The following is a 16,031-nucleotide window of genomic DNA, read 5'->3' as shown; positions in this document are numbered from 1 at the left end:
TAGCAGAGGATGGCCTTGTCAGGCATCAATGGGAGGAGAGGCCCTTGGTCTTGTGAAGGTTCAATGCCCCAGGATAGGGGAATGCCAGGGCAGGGAGGAGGGAGGGAGTGTGTGTGTGTGTGGGTTGGGGAGCACCCTCATAGAAGCAGTTGAAGGGGAAATGGGGTAGGGGGTTTCCATAAAGGGGATAGCATTTGAAATGTAAATAAAAAATTCAATAAAAGAAAAAAATAACTGAAAAAAGAAAAGAAAAGAAAGCCAGGTGAATAAGCCACAAGGAGCAAGTCAGTAAGCAGCACTCTTCCATGGTCTATGCTTCAGCTCCTGCCTTTAGTGACAATATGGAAGAGTAAGGTATATAAACCCTTTCCTTCCCAAGTTGCTTTTGGACACAGCAATAGAAACACTTACGACGACAGCTAGCTTATTATACACAGCTCTCCTAACAATTAACCATTTTTCTATCATCTGACTAAGTTTTTTGAAGGCAAAAATTTGCTTCAGGTTTCCTTTAGTTCTTGCACTGTGCTAAGAAGATGATTCACAAAAATAAATAAATAAATAAATAAATAAATAAATAAATAAATAAATAAATAAAATACAGAGTGTGGGGTAAGGTGGTACATGGTTAAATCTAATTTTTCTTAAAATATTACTTTGGCTTCATAAATATTAATTAGGTCTATATCTATTTGTAGAAGTATCAAAGTTTGGATTTCAGATATTGGTAATGCAATAGTAAAGAGAATTATGAGATTCTATCCAAATAACAATTGGATCATTACACCATTCTAAATACTAAGAGACATGGCTTTCCATCTTGGTTATGATTAAACATCTTGCTTTAATTAGCTTTCTGTTGCTGTGATAAAACCCTCTGACCAACAACAATTTTGGGGAGCAAAGAGTTTATTTGACTTAGAGGTTAAAATTCATCATGAAAAAAAGCCAACGTGGTAACTTAAGACTGGAACTTGAAGCAAAAGTCATGCTATTCTTTGGCTTTTTCCCAGCAATATCTTTAGCTACCATTCTTTTTTTTTTTTTTAAATTGCACTTTTTTTTTTCTTTTCTTTTTTTCAGAGCTGGGGACCGAACCCAGTGCCTTGCGCTTGCTAGGCAAGCACTCTACCACTGAGCCAAATCCCCAACCCTTTAGCTACCATTCTTATACAGCCCATATCCACTCCACTTTGGATGGACACATCTACAGAGTGCTGGGCCACTCTACTTTAATTGGGAATAAAGTACCTCACAAGTCATTCCTTATACAGCAGCAGATAAATCTAATAGAAGCAGTTCTGGATGTGAGGTTGCATTTGCACAAGTGACTTGAGCTAACAGTCAAGATTAGCCATCACACACACACACACACACACACACACACACACACACACACACACACAATGAATATACTATCTATATGAATGCATTTGTATACACCCACATGTTTGCCAGCATACCTAAATTGAAAGGTACATTTCCCATTCTCTAACAACAGATCAAAATACTTCCTTATATAAAATGAGATAATGATTATTTCTAATAAGTCTCAGAACCATAATAAATGTCATGCCATTTTTCTCAGTTAATTACTGGAACATGTTTACAGTTTTGTTGACATTCTGGAAGAGCACAGAACTGATAGCTGTACCATACCGCCCTACAGATTCTCAAGGAAAGGAACATCTCAACAAACCAAAAGACACACAACCATTTCCAAACCTGTTATAGGATATAATTTCACAGGCTGAGAGACACTTTCATGCTTTCCAGTTAAGCTCTCAGTTTCAAAAAAGAAAATGACAAAGCACCATTTGGCTCTTCAATCAGTCTTATCTAATCCAAACCACCTATAATGTAAGCCAAAGAAATGACTGTATCTTTTTTTTTTTATAGAACATGTGAGTAGCTGAAATTACAGGCAAGGCCCTTCTCATGATGATGTTCATGGGTGCTTTGGGTGGTATGGCTTAGGCCCACACTGCATTCTCCCTTTAAAAACTCACCTTGTTTCTGAATCCTTGACAGCGTGAATGATTTCCATTTCCCGTCATTATGGTTTTGATTGCTGACAACGGAAGCCATTCCTGAACCCAGGTCATAGCTGACTTTCACGTGTCCATCACTGAGCTCTACACTCATGAAATCTTTCTATTAATAGATCAAAACACAGCAGCGATTGGATACACAGAGAAATATGTGGGCATTCACTTTTTATGGGGTTTGTAAAAGGGCCTCTCGGCTAGAGTCACATGGGAGCGGAGTACATTTCTGAAATAGAACTAGTGTTAGACTTTGTAATATTTCTTAGCTTGTGAGTGTGATGCTATAGGGCAGATGGCCACAATCAAATCAATGGGATATATTCCCTTGTGACAATAGTGAAAAGGAGGTTCCTTTGAAAATGCATTTAGCAAATCAAACAGTAAGACCACCAAAAACTGTACTAAAGAAACACAGATCTGAGAAAAGTGAGGGCAAGGAGTATTTGGAAATATCTTTCAGCTTAGGTTTCTCAAATAGGAGCAGGAACTAGATTTGTTGCTACATAATTCCATCCTGGAAAAATGATAATTGTATGCTTCTCATAGTTATCTGGGGTGTGATACTGAAAAGGAAAAAATAACTACATTATATTGTGATTAAATCATCACTGGAAATATATAAGCGTTTGCTGTATCATTCTTGGCTACCCCATAGCTATTGTAAACTTCCTTTAGGCTTAACTGATATTTTATCAGTAAGTAATATAATTATATTGGTATTCTCCAAAAATGAAACAAGCGTATTTCCATTCTCTATGTTACCAGGTCTCGTGTGGCAAGATACATCAGGAGAGCATTTGATGAAAATGTCCGGAACTTGAACATGACTGTGGAGATGTTGGGGTACCACCGGATGGGACGGCTCACCAACGCATACCCTTCTCCATCAAACTGAATAGTCCCTTCACTGTCTTCCACTTGCGGGCTGAAAAGAGACATTTCACACTAGTTAGACCTCTTCAGTTTGTCATCCTTCAATGAACCATATTATTTCCTAGGACTGGATGATAAGCTGTTGTGGGACACAAACTATCTCAAACGTGGCATGGATCTCTCTCACCCCCACCTCCACAGGCCAGTATTAGAACCACAACCTCTTACCTGGACTTTCATGGGCTGAATCTAGTACATCACTTCCCATCTACAAGGCATAGTAGAACATATACTCTCAAAATAATCACCATCCAACAGGTTCTCCTTGGACAAATTACATTCAGATAACGAAAGAAACCTGTGTTTTCACTCTGTCTCTTTAATTTGTGTTTATTATTAGTATGTGACTCTAAGAGGCTGTTTGGATATTAGGGGTCCCTACTTATATAGCAGACATATATTCAAGGTCTAGGCTAGCCCATTTAATAGATTGCAGTAAACATTTATGGGCTAAAGGAGATTTTCATGGAACAAAAGAATTCATAGAGAACGTATGTTCAATATTCATTTAATAATTAGTGATGGAGAAAAATCTTATAAATAAAACATTTGAAAAGTATTTGCCTTTCTTTTTCTCTGTGTGTGTTAGAACTTCTTTTTTTTCCCTCCATCTTTATTAACTTGGGTATTTCTTATTTACATTTCGAATGTTATTCACTTTCCCAGTTTCCGGGCCAACATCCCCCTAACCCCTCCCCCTCCCCTTCTTTATGTGTGTTCCCCTCCCCATCCTCCCCCCATTGCCGCCCTCCCCCCAACAATCACGTTCACTGGGGGTTCAGTCTTGGCAGGACTAAGGGCTTCCCCTTCCACTGGTGCTCTTACTAGGCTATTCATTGCTACCTATGAGGTCAGAGTCCAGGGTCAGTCCATGTGTAGTCTTTAGGTAGTGGCTTAGTCCCTGGAAGCCCTGGTTGGTTGTCATTGTTGTTCATATGGGGTCTCAAGCCCCTTCAAGCTCTTTCAGTCCTTTCTCTGATTCCTTCAATGGGGGTCCCGTTCTCAGTTCAGTGGTTTGCTGCTGGCATTCGCCTATGTATTTGCTGTATTCTGGCTGTGTCTCTCAGGATGTAGTTGCCTTTCAAGTGTAAGTTTATCTCATCTATCTGGGCATTAAGTACCTAACCATGCATCCATCCACCTAGCTGTCTCTCCGCCCACACACCCAATCATTTATGTACCAGTTGTTCTTTCAGAACAAGTCTCACTGTGGGGAGAGTCTTCAAACTTTTAATAGCTGCATATTGCTTACTATCCATGTAATCTCTGAGCGGTGTATTGTTATTCGAGGGTAGAGGGGCTAAGGAGAAGTGTGATGGGCTTGACCTTAAACAAGAGCCTTAAAATGCTATTTTCCTAAAATCATGGCTAGTGAGATAAAAATTATAGACTATGAAATTGAAGAGCTGCTTCATACGTGTACAAGTTGGCTCACTCTTGCTTCCTTGTGTGTGTGTGTGTGTGTGTGTGTGTGTGTGTGTTCATAAAAATCTTAATATGAGGAACTGAATTAGTTTATTAATTACACACTTCCAGTGAGTATCTTGGTTATTATTTAGCCTTTCATTCCAATACAGTAGCTTCTGAAGCACTGCACTAGGAATGAGAGGATGGTACAAGAGACTCTATGCCTTCCTTGTAGTTCTCATTCACCAGAGCTTTGCATAGTAAACCACCCTGATACCAACAACATCCCAGAAAAGGGTTCCAAGAGTCCTCCCTCTCTGCTTTTTATGTGCTTTGTCCTCAGACTTTGCTACTTATTGATAACTTTAAAATTACACCAAAAAAAAAATCACTACACAACTCTAGACCCAAAGGAGAAATGTCAGTTTATTTTCTGATATAAACATAGAAAGTTAAAACCTGACAGCCTCCTGCCCCAAATCTATCTACTTCTCAATGTGGATTAGATATCATGTACCCCAGGGACTGCTGCAGAATCTCACGAAAGTCATTTAAAGATTCGTGTTGGAATTTCCCAAGCGTGACATGAAAGTTTCAATCACTTTTAGATTTGTAAAGTCTCTCTCAACTCCACCACTTGACATTATCTCACTACGGCAAAAGACAATTTATGGGAAAGAGTTTTGGGTGGGCGGTGAGCACGGGCACTGGTGTAGAACGGCTGCCTTCACTCGATTTACTACAGAGTTTAGTCAGAAAGCAAACTCCCACTTTGAATAACTTGGAGGTGAGAAAAGTCAGTTCATTTATGTATATACTATAATATTCCAACATGTAACATTCTATTATTAGATTTATAATAGATTGCCATGTCCATTTTGATCGTATTTTTTTAAAGGAAATGTTAACAATTGTTTCTTATACACAACAAATTCATAGTACCTTATATTTCTTTATTTTATTTCTGTGCTAAAGCTGGGGGTCTGGTCAAGTAAACACAGAGAACATGTCTGCTATTCTGGTGCAGCCACATCCTGTACCTGCTTGCTAGTGTGACAATGATATACACTGTGTCTAATCACTTAAAATTTCAGCATCATTTTCACGTTCAGCTAACTGCATTTTATTTCAGGCACTTTTTTTATTTTAATCCTAATGTGATTTTTCATATTTAAGAAAAGTTGAGTTATTCCTTATCTAATACTCTAAGTATCATGACAACTGCGCCCTCGATTTCGCCTAAAAATGCAGCTTTCCAAAACTGACGTTCCGAGCTCTCCCCAGAACTTTCCCAGCCTACCTCCCATAGACTTATAATTTATCTTTCCCACAAAATCAATTTTATCCTTTAAATTGAATGGTTGTTCTTTGTGTAAAAATGTGATAAAGCTTCCTGAGAAGAAAACAAAAACAACAGTAAATAGAGTTCTAAAAAATTATTATTGTAACAAATACAAGGTCACAAGGGTCAATAGTGCTGGAGATGACCACTCAAAACGTAGGCAACTATAGACTCAAAGCATATAAAACAGTAATAGCAACCCTATCAAAATAATTTTACAAAACAAAAAGATACTTTTCAAAATCCTCAAATATAAATTTTTTTATATAAATATAGAACGTTAAAAAGGAAAGATATTCTCAGTGTTTCTCTTTCTTGGCCCCCATACGCTCTCTTCCCTCTCCCTCTCATCTCTTCATCTCTCACTCCCCATCTCTCTCCTCTCATGGTCTGGCTCAGTCCGCTGGCCTGGTTCACTCTGGACCCTTCCAGATGCCTCTGGCTGTTCTACCATTTATATCTACAATGAAACTTCCTCAATGATAAAAACAAACATAAGCGTTGTTTGGCAGCAGGAAGCATAATGAAGGTCTCTTGAGTCGTTTTTGTCCTCGATAAGCTAGAGTCATTTGGGAAGAGGGAACATTATTGAGATTTTCCGTGAGCAAGATTTTCTTTGAGCAAGTCTATAGGATATTTCCTTGGTTAACGGTTGATGGGGAGGACATCATCCATCTGCTGTGGAGTTTTCTTCCACAGGGCACATGATTCTGGGTCCCAGAAGAAAGGAGGCTGAGGAAGCCACAGGGAGCAAACCAGTAAGCAGCATTCTTCTGTGGCTTCTGCTCCAGTGTCTGCCTTTAGGTTCCTATCCTTCTTGAGGTCCTGCCATGACTTGGACTGTGATCTCATAAGCTGAGACACACCCTTTCTTCCCCAAGTTGCTTTGAGTCATTGTATTTTATCATGAGCAATAGAAATCCAACTAAGACACGAGGGTCAATACTACAGAGAGGTACAGCTGTGGAAAAAATGTATCACGGCAGAGAACTGGGCAACGGACACTGACTCTCTGGATTCCTCACATTCGACCTGGGTAGCATTTTTATTGGACTTTCCCACATTCTTGAGGATCACCTCAGATGTTACCTCTTCCACAAAGCAGATTTGCAAAGGGGCACTGTATACCCTTCAAAGGGGTACTTATTTGTGCTTTCCATTTTACCAATCTTTCCTCCTTTCCTGGTGGTACATCTTTTGATGAGTGAGAATGAATTGAATTCTTCCTAGCATCAGAAGGTTAGAAGTATACATGCCCTAGATAACGTATTACGTATTGACTTTTTTTTTTTTTTACATAGCTGAACCTTAGTGATGGGATAGTCTTAGAATCTGTGCATGACAAAATGAACATTTGCTGTTTCAGAATAATTGGGCACATTGAACCTGTGTTCCCTGGGCTATGCTTTTTTCCATAAGATAGTTATGAATGTGACCCATGCATTGTAGGTGACAGCATCTGACTGCAATCTCAAGGGATTGGATAGTTCTGCAAGACTCTTTTACTACACTTCCTAATAATCTTCTGAAAATGTCAATGAGAAATCTACCAAGGAGATGTTTAGGGCGAGTCTGGGCCTCGTGTCTCTCAGGCTTAATAATCTTCTACCTTGGCATTCTTAGTGCCAGAATTACAGGCATGTGCTGTCAAACCTGGCAACATATCTCAGGGTTTTGGTTGAATTGAAAGAACATGATAGATGGCTTTCCATATTCTGTGTTAATATTTTCTGGACAAAACTATCTTAAATATGTGAGACTCTCTGCTGCCTTGCTGATAAGCTGTGATACCAGAGGGACTTGAACATCAAAACTTTCAGAGATGTCTTAGAGATTCTTCCTATATGATAAGGTAGAGATATTTAGAAGAAAATATAAAATGTTCTCTACTGTGTTGATGGGGGTTGGGATTTTGAAATGCCTATGCACTTGTTAAATTAGAATGAAAAAAAAAACAAATGCCTTAGCAATTCTGAATTCTTGTATATAGTATTTTAATCCTCCAGGTATTTAATGTATACTGCAGAGTATTACTATCATCAAATTATTTTTAGGCTCAAATAACTAGGCAGACTCTAAACTTTTATGTTGAGAAATCCCCTACTCTTAATAGCTTATTATTTTTATACTCTCTTGTAGGGTTAATGGTGGGATCTCTTGGCTACTCTGCCACAGGGCTCGGGCCACTCAGACAGGAAGAATGGGAAGCTGACAGCGCTTATCCCATGCTGGGTGGGTTTTGGGCTGTGGGAAGCCATGGGACACCGCTCCAGGGGTGGAGAAGGGCAGCCTGTGTTGTGGGATACAGCTGGTGTTGGCTTGGGGGTTCCTGGCATCTGGTTCTCAGGCTCTTGGGCATTCAGGTGGTGATGGGATGCCTCAGAAGAGCTGAGAATGAAGTGGGGGCCAACAGGGCTGGATCTAATCTGTGGCTGAGGGACAGGGGAAGCTCTGGCAGGTCCTGGTGGTACGGGGAGTCCTTGTCTGGATGGAGGTGGTGGGTTTGGTAGTCACCGCTCGGAGCATAGGGAGATCTTCTTTGTGAGATTAGTCAGCCACTCTGTGGGTGAAGGGTTTCTCTGTGGCTTCCCATGGAGGATCCCAATGAAAAGAGGCAGTCCATGGTTTTAAGGCATTTATTGTCATGGCAGAAAGTGGATGAGCAAAACCATAATCCATGTCTCAGAGTGGGCCTGAGATTAAATGCCTTTTGCAGGGAGGATTGTCTAGGAATAAAAGGTGATTGGTTGGGGTTGGGGATTTAGCTCAGTGGTAGAGCGCTTGCCTAGCAAGCGCAAGGCCCTGGGTTCGGTCCCCAGCTCCGAAAAAAAAGAAAAAAAAAAAGGTGATTGGCTAAGCCTCCAGGCCTTTAGGTACCTCATTATAATAAAGATCTGTCTTGAGCCTACATGACCTGTGGTCATGTCCTCTACCTGTGGAGGGGTTTGGGGCATTGCCCTTATGTGACTGATGGTCACAAATTTATGGAGGGCTTGCAGCTAGTAGCAGGCCTGGTTTCCTGGGAGTCAGGTGAAACACCTACCATTCCTTTCAGGGTCATTGGCGTTTCAAACCTTCTCAACCAGGAACCATGGTGCCTTTCACAGTCCCACACTCTCTATTCAGGATTATATCAAACTATTTCCTGCATTTGCATTGTATGTTGTATATACTTTAAAATTCTGTTTGTTCTGAACTCCTTCTTACATTTGATGCTATGTATTATGGTTCTTCTTCCAGGATTGACTGGGTACCTGTTATCTCTCTCGTCTTAAGCGGCATCTCAAAGACCTCCCCAGTTATCCCTGTAAGCATTTGTAGGAACTCACATGTCAACTTGAAAAGTCCTACAGGAAAACTAACATAAGCTAGGTTTCTACATGTATACTTAATCAGTTTGGGGGATACTCTCCTTATAAAATAATAATTATGACCAGAAGTCATTAATGGACAGGCAAACTCTTGTGGCTGTGAAGAGACACTGGTATAGGAAGAGACTAGTGTTATTGACTGTGGTTCAAATCTCTCATATGTGAAAAATGTATAAAAACACATAGCCATGTAAATGTATTGTGAAGGGTACTTTTCAAGGTCCTAGGAAGATGCCCACACAGGTTGGGAAGGGATTTGAAGATTCACTGACTTGGTGAATTCACCGTAAGTAGAATCAAACTTTTTCCACATCATGATAGATAGAGACCCAGCAAAATGCAAACTGTGTGCTGCACAGAACAGGCCTTCTCAGCTCAGCTCACCTGACAGTACATCCTTTGCAGTCACCTTCTTTCTCCCGGAAGTTCCATAAACCTATAGGCTTGTTGTCAAAGTATGTTTCTCCCATACAACCGGTGAAGGTAGTCACACGTACAGCATCAGCCTTCTGCAGAGAGACGTGATATTTGTAGGAGTTAAGAATTTCATGAATTACAGTATTTATTAATTATTAGCAGCAGAAGGTAGAATAGTTCTTATATGTTCCATATGACAATCTTAGCAGTCTTATTTTAGCCTTTTTTTGTGTATTTTATTGGATTTTTTTTGTTTACATTTGAAATGTTATTCTCTTTCCTTTCCCAGACATAAGCCACCTATCCCATCCTCCCTTCTTCTATAAGGGTGGTCCTTTCACCATCCACCCCCTTCCCACCCCTCCAACTGGGGTGTTCTACCTTGGCAGGACCAAGGGCTTCTTCTTCCATTGCTGTCCAACAAGGCCATCCTCTGCTACATATGCAGCTAGAGCCATGGGTCAGTCCATGTACAGTCTTTGGGTAGTGGTTCTAATCCCTGGGAGCTCTGGTTGGCTGGCATTGTTGTTCTTATGGGGTTGCAAATCTCTTCAGCTCTTTCAATCCTTCCTCTAATTCCCCCCAAGGGGGTTCTGTTCTCAGTTCTGTGGTTTGCTGCTAGCATTCGCTTCTGTATTTGACATGCTCTGGCTGTGTCTCTCAGGAAACATCTATATCCCATTCCTGTCAGCCTGCATTTCTTAGCTTCATCAATCTTATCTAGTTTTGGTGGAGATATATATATGCCACATATGGGGCAGTCTCTGAATGACCTTTCCTTCAGTCTTTGCTCCAATCTTGGCCTCCATAGCCCCTCCTATGAATATTTTTGTTCCCCCTTTTAAGAAGGAGTGAAGCATCCACATTTTGGTCATCCTTCTTCTTTAACTTCATGTGGTCTGTGGATTGTATCTGGGGTAATTCAAGCTTTAGGGATAATATCCACTTATCAGTGAGTGCATACCAGGTGTGTTTTCTGTGATTGAGTAACCTCACTCAGGATGATATTTTCTAGTTCAATCCATTTGCCTATGAATTTCATGAAGTCATTGTTTTTGATAGCTGAGTAGCACTCCATTGTGTAGATGTACCATATTTTCTGTATCCATTCTTCTGTTGAAGGGCATTTCAGTTCTTTCCAGCTTCTGGCTATTATAAATAAGGCTGCTATGAACATAGTGGAGCATGTGTCTTTGTTGTATGTTGGAGCATCTTTTGGGTATATTCTTATGGCCTTATTATGCCCCCACAGCAACAACAGGGCAGGTCAAAAAAGGAAAAGCTCAAATATTTTATCAGTGGCTCCTACTTTAAATAATTCCTAAACTGGAACTCCATTTATGTGTATTCTCTCCATGTAGAAGTAATTCTTCTTTCACATCTTCCAATGATTTATTTAAACACCTCAGGAGTATACAGTCCTTTGATTCTGAAGTCTCTCAATATGAAATATAGTATAGTATGGTATTTTCATATAACATACATACAGGCTCCTGAATACTTTAAATAATGTTCAAATTACATAAAAAACCTAAACAATATAATATAAATCCTATTTATATTATATTATATTATATTATAAAGAATAAAATATAAATATAAATGTAGTACAATTAGCCATCGTACTATATGTTTTTCAAAAGTGTAAGGGAACATCTGTACATTTTTTTGATATAGGTGAAATTTTATTTTTTCAATATTTTCCATTTTTCATTTGTTGGGTCTGAGGATAGAAAGCCTATGTATACTTGTGGCAGAAATAAATGATTTCTGGCTTCCAACTTTAGGCTAGCTACTGAACTTCGCCATAGATGGCTGTGACATGGGATTATCGTGAGAGATCATTTCTGGTTCTCGATCCAATGCCCACTATAGTGTGTGTTGCCATCCTGTTTACTTTGTATAAATATGGCTTACCACATAGTAAGATGTTTTTTTCCTTGAGATCATAAGCAATTTCCCACTGGAGTCTCAGCAATGAAAGGGAGAACACAGGAATACAATAGGCTGTTGTGATAGTGTTCGTCAAATACAGTGGCTCTCAACCTCCCCAATGCTGTGGCCCTTTAATACAGTTCCTCATATTGCAGTGATGCCCAACCATAAAATTATGTTTACTGATACTTTGTAACTGTAATTTTGCTACTGCTATGAATTGAATTATAAATATCTCTGCTGTCCAACGATCTTGGGTGACCCCTGTGAAAGGGAAGTATGACACTCCCAAAGGGGTGGTACCACGTCTTCCTCTCCTTTCAAAGATGGGTGTACCCAGAGACCAGGAACCAAAATAAACCCTTCCTTTCTTAATTTTCTCTTGTCATGTATTTGGTCATAGCCACCAGAAGAGTAATGGACATATAAGTCTGTCTGAATTATCTCGGGGGAAGAAAAGAGTAGATTGTGATGTTTCAGAAAATAAGTGAGATGGCCAAGAAAGGGTAAAATATTCTGGTTACAGCTTTAGTCCTAATGTAACAATATGCATTTCTTCCCAGTACTGTGGCCATGTAGAAGAGCTGGGGTCAAAGGCCACTGTTTTAGTGAGACAGGTCTCTGGAATGCTCTTAACAGCTGAAGCCTCTTGGTTGACTAGAGATGGACCATCCTGCTGTGGCTTTTACTTGCTTTTCCAATTTCCCTGCATCCTGAGATGCCACGCTTGAGAAATCTTCCTGCTCATTTGAGTTTTAAGCAGTAATTTTGTTAAGTGCGTGTTTGTAGGTTTTTGTCTATCATTTGTGTAGCAGGAGCCTGGGAACTCTTGGTCCAAGTGATTTCTTGAGAGTTTCTACAGATTTCCTTTCTTCTGTGTTCTCTTTATTCTTAGACCATTTAAGAACTGCTTTGCACTAGTGGCACCTGCATCATGATGATGATGATGATGATGATGATGATGATGATGATGATGGTGGTGGTGGTGGTGAGGATGGTAGTGGTGGTGGTGGTGATGATGATGGTGATGATGGTGGTGGTGAGGATGGTGATGATGGTGGTGGTGGTGATGATGATGGTGGTAATGATGAGATGATGATGATGATGAGATGATGATGATGAGATGATAATGATGATGGATGACGATGACGATGATTATGATGATGAAGAATATTTGAGTTTGGGTTTGGGGAGGTGGCTTAGCTAGTGATTTTCCAGTGGCACAAGCATGAGGACGTGGGCTTGGATCTACAGCACATCCATGAAAGTCAGGCATGGCAGCAGACTGTAGCTTAGGCACTGGAATGGACAGCATACCCCCACACTAGAGTTGGGAAAGTGGTTGAGGAGAGCCATACTGGAAGATACCTACCAACCGCCTTTGGTTGGTAAACACATACATATATGTGCATGCATACCCTCATGCACATGTAAACACAAAAACATACAAGTGCACAAAAATTTTTAAAAACTATTTAAGGTATAAAAACCACACTCTAGGAATTTTCCATATATTTTAAACACATGCTCTCCTTCCTCGCTGTGGGACTAAAGCATGGATGTTAAGAGCAGTGTCCTCCTACCCCATGTTCAAGTTCAATCCCTTCCACTAATAACTATGTAACGTGGCCAAACATTCAAATTCTCCTTTCTTCAGTTTCCTTAATTAGGAAATAAGGGGGATTTTAAAATCTACTCTGCTATGGCCTGAATATCTATTTCCTTCCCAAATTCTTATATTGAAATTCTTACCCTACAAAGCCAGGTGTGGTGGCACATACCTGTAATCCCAGCACTTGGGAGGCAGACAGGTGGATCTCTGTGAGTTCCAGACCACTCTAGTCTACACAGAAAGTTCCAGAACAGCCAAGCTATGTGGAAGTTTAGGAAGGTGGAGCCTCCATGAATGGGATTGGTGTCCTTGCACAAAAGGCCCAAGGAAATTTGTGTACCTTTGCTCATACAGAAAGCACATAACAATATAGAGCCTTCCATGTAGAAAGGGCTCTCATTACAAACCAGCCTGTTGCTGCCATGATCCTGGACCATTCAGTTTCTAGAACAGTGAAAAATTTGTTTGTGCTTATAAATTGAGTAGCCAAAATACATCAAGACACTTTGTTATGTGCTGAGTATTGAATAAATCATGTAAACTGCTTAGAATGCAATTTAGCACATGATGAGGATTATAAAATATTAAGAAAGTTTCTCATTGTTTCTTTTAACCTGAGAGTGAGGCATATTTTCTTACTGCTCTTTTGTAGTACAGAACACCGAGCACAAGTGGTTAAGTGTCTTACTTAAGGACATACTTTATATGATGGAGGAAGAATACAAAGGACGTATCTTCAAAATTCATGGCCTTGTATTACTATGTGTTGCCTTAATTTTTCCTTAGGAGAGCAGAGAAAGTTGTCAATATGACTATATATTACTGCGTACTATATATATTTATATGCAGTTCTATGGAAGAGGATGGCTTTACTGTGCAGCTGTAGAATCAGCTCCTGCATTTCAGAGTCCCTTCGTTTGCACAAAGCAAACAAATTAGCTTCACACTCTGAGAAAAGTTGAGTTCTCACGAATGTGGGGTCACCCTGGCTTTTCACATTTTCTGACTAATCTCATCTCAGGGTGATTGTGACAAGTCCAGATTATCCATTATATTTGGTTGTGTTCGTGCATCTCACCCACGGGTCGTTTCTCAACACCTAATTCTATCTAATCAACATAAGCTTCTCTCGAATGCAAACACTTTGCAATTTGAAATGCACAAGGACCTGCCACAAGGCAATTATGAATATTAAGTGTATCGCTCCATAAGGATGAAGAGAAGAGCAACTCAAAAACTTTTTAAAGCATATCATGATTTGAAAGCATATGGCCCCTATGATATTTCCCGAAAACTCGTAAATCTTTTAATTAGATGTATGAACTTTATAGCACTTCACTTTTGTAAATCATAAAGTAATTGCAAAGATGATGCATAGTTAAGAAACACTTTGCTTTTGAAATGACTGGAAAAAGAAAAGAATGCCAAAAAAAGAGCATGTCGCAATTAAGAAATAAACTACTACTAAAGGCTTAGAAATATGGTGCCTCCAGATTGGAATGTTCACAAGTCAAAGATGGCGGTTCTGTTGGGTGTCAGGACACATGCCTGTCATTATAACAGCTGAGAGGCTGAGACAGGAGGATTACATGTTCCAAGCAGGTCTGGATACAGTAAGACCACATCTCAAAAAAATAACTCAGAGCAAAGAAAAAAACAAACCCCCCAGAGAAGAACATTCTTTAACAAGCTAAGAAAACATGGGCGGGTGTGTACGTCATTCTCTACACCTCTTAGTCGTCTATAACGGGGAGAGAAGGGAGGAGAAACAGCTCATTACCTTAATTTTTCCAGTCAGGCCGCCAACAAACAGCATTGCATTTGCATCCACATCTAGGATAGTGTACCCAGGAGGAGATACTGAATGGTGGGTGCTGGGCACCATACTGGCTTTGGGCCCATCCAAAGCTCTCACAGAAATAGATCCATTTCTCCCCGTTCTTCAGGCATACATGTGTGTTGAAAGTGGAAGGGAAAAAATACAAAAAATAAAATATGCATCACAATTGATCACCTTCAGGTCTCAAAGACATAAAGTAGAGATAGTCATCTCAGGTGACTTCAGTGAACTGTGTTTAGGGCCAAGCGCTCTGAAGTCAGTGCTTCTGAAGCAAACACAAAGATCTGACATCTGCGAAGTATTTACCATAACATTCAAATACGGAAAGAACAACCTAACCCAATTCAGTGTATGGCTGTTGATATGAAAGGAAAGCCGCAGTTAGCTGATGGAACAGTTACAGATCAAAAGGGAAGCATTTCCTTCTGGCTTTGCATAATAATTTGCTGCTTTATACGACATGAAACGTAAACAAATTTTATGACTTCATTTGTTATTTTGTCAAATTTAACTCAGCTCGTAGAGTCCAAATGAGCCACCCTTCTGCAGAACAAGCTGCATAATTCTGCCTAAAATTCCTTTTAATGGATCTTAATTTGTTGGAGCAGTCTTCCCAGAATTGCAGGCCTCATTGTTGGTCATGTCATTTTAATGTATAGAGCACAGTCTCTCGTCTGCAGAGTTGTGTATACAAATTTGTAGTACTCTTTTAAATTCAGTTACAGAAGAAAAAAAAAACCCTGAAAGTCATTATCATTTCATTTTCTTTTTTTAAATGATTGATTTCCATAAGTTGTTAAATATGAAAATCTGGTCTCTTCAGAGACAAGCAGTCATAACAAACCTTCCTAATCATAGCCTTCTCCCTGCTGTCTCATTTTGGTAAACTCTATCTTTGAGGCAGTGCTAAGTGAAATCTGTGGAACAAGAGAAGCTTCTTGAATAGGGTGAATCTCTTCAGGTAGAACTGTACAGTGAGGGGATAAACATCGTGAAACACAGTAAAGTACTCAGTCCTTCCGATACTAACATGGGGGGTAAAATCAGCTTCATCCTTTTTCCCTTCCCACCCCTCCTCTCTCTGACTCTTTCTCCTCTCACATACATATCTTAAAAGGAACTAAAG

General features: G+C 39.8%; 1 protein-coding gene across 7 annotated transcripts in view; it reads right to left on the bottom strand.

The window, feature by feature from the left end:
- Window positions 1–16,031, bottom strand: part of Lama2 (laminin subunit alpha 2) — a 647,938-nt gene that overhangs the window by 71,338 nt on the left and 560,569 nt on the right. For all 7 annotated transcript variants that reach the window (XR_015627317.1, XR_015627326.1, NM_001427039.1 and 4 more), the window contains 4 exons: window positions 14,846–15,005; window positions 9,486–9,610; window positions 2,811–2,973; window positions 2,010–2,154 (listed from right to left, as the gene is read on the bottom strand). Coding sequence is in view for 5 of the 7 variants with exons in the window: in NM_001427039.1 (NP_001413968.1) it covers window positions 2,010–2,154; window positions 2,811–2,973; window positions 9,486–9,610; window positions 14,846–15,005 (593 nt within the window). In the remaining 2 variants the exon portion in view is untranslated. The remainder of the gene's footprint in view (window positions 1–2,009; window positions 2,155–2,810; window positions 2,974–9,485; window positions 9,611–14,845; window positions 15,006–16,031) is intronic.

Source organism: Rattus norvegicus, chromosome 1, assembly GCF_021556685.1.
Source record: "Rattus norvegicus strain SHRSP/BbbUtx chromosome 1, alternate assembly SHRSP_T2T, whole genome shotgun sequence".
Taxonomy (NCBI): Eukaryota; Metazoa; Chordata; class Mammalia; order Rodentia; family Muridae; genus Rattus; species Rattus norvegicus.
This window is presented reverse-complemented; position numbering and strand designations above follow the sequence as displayed.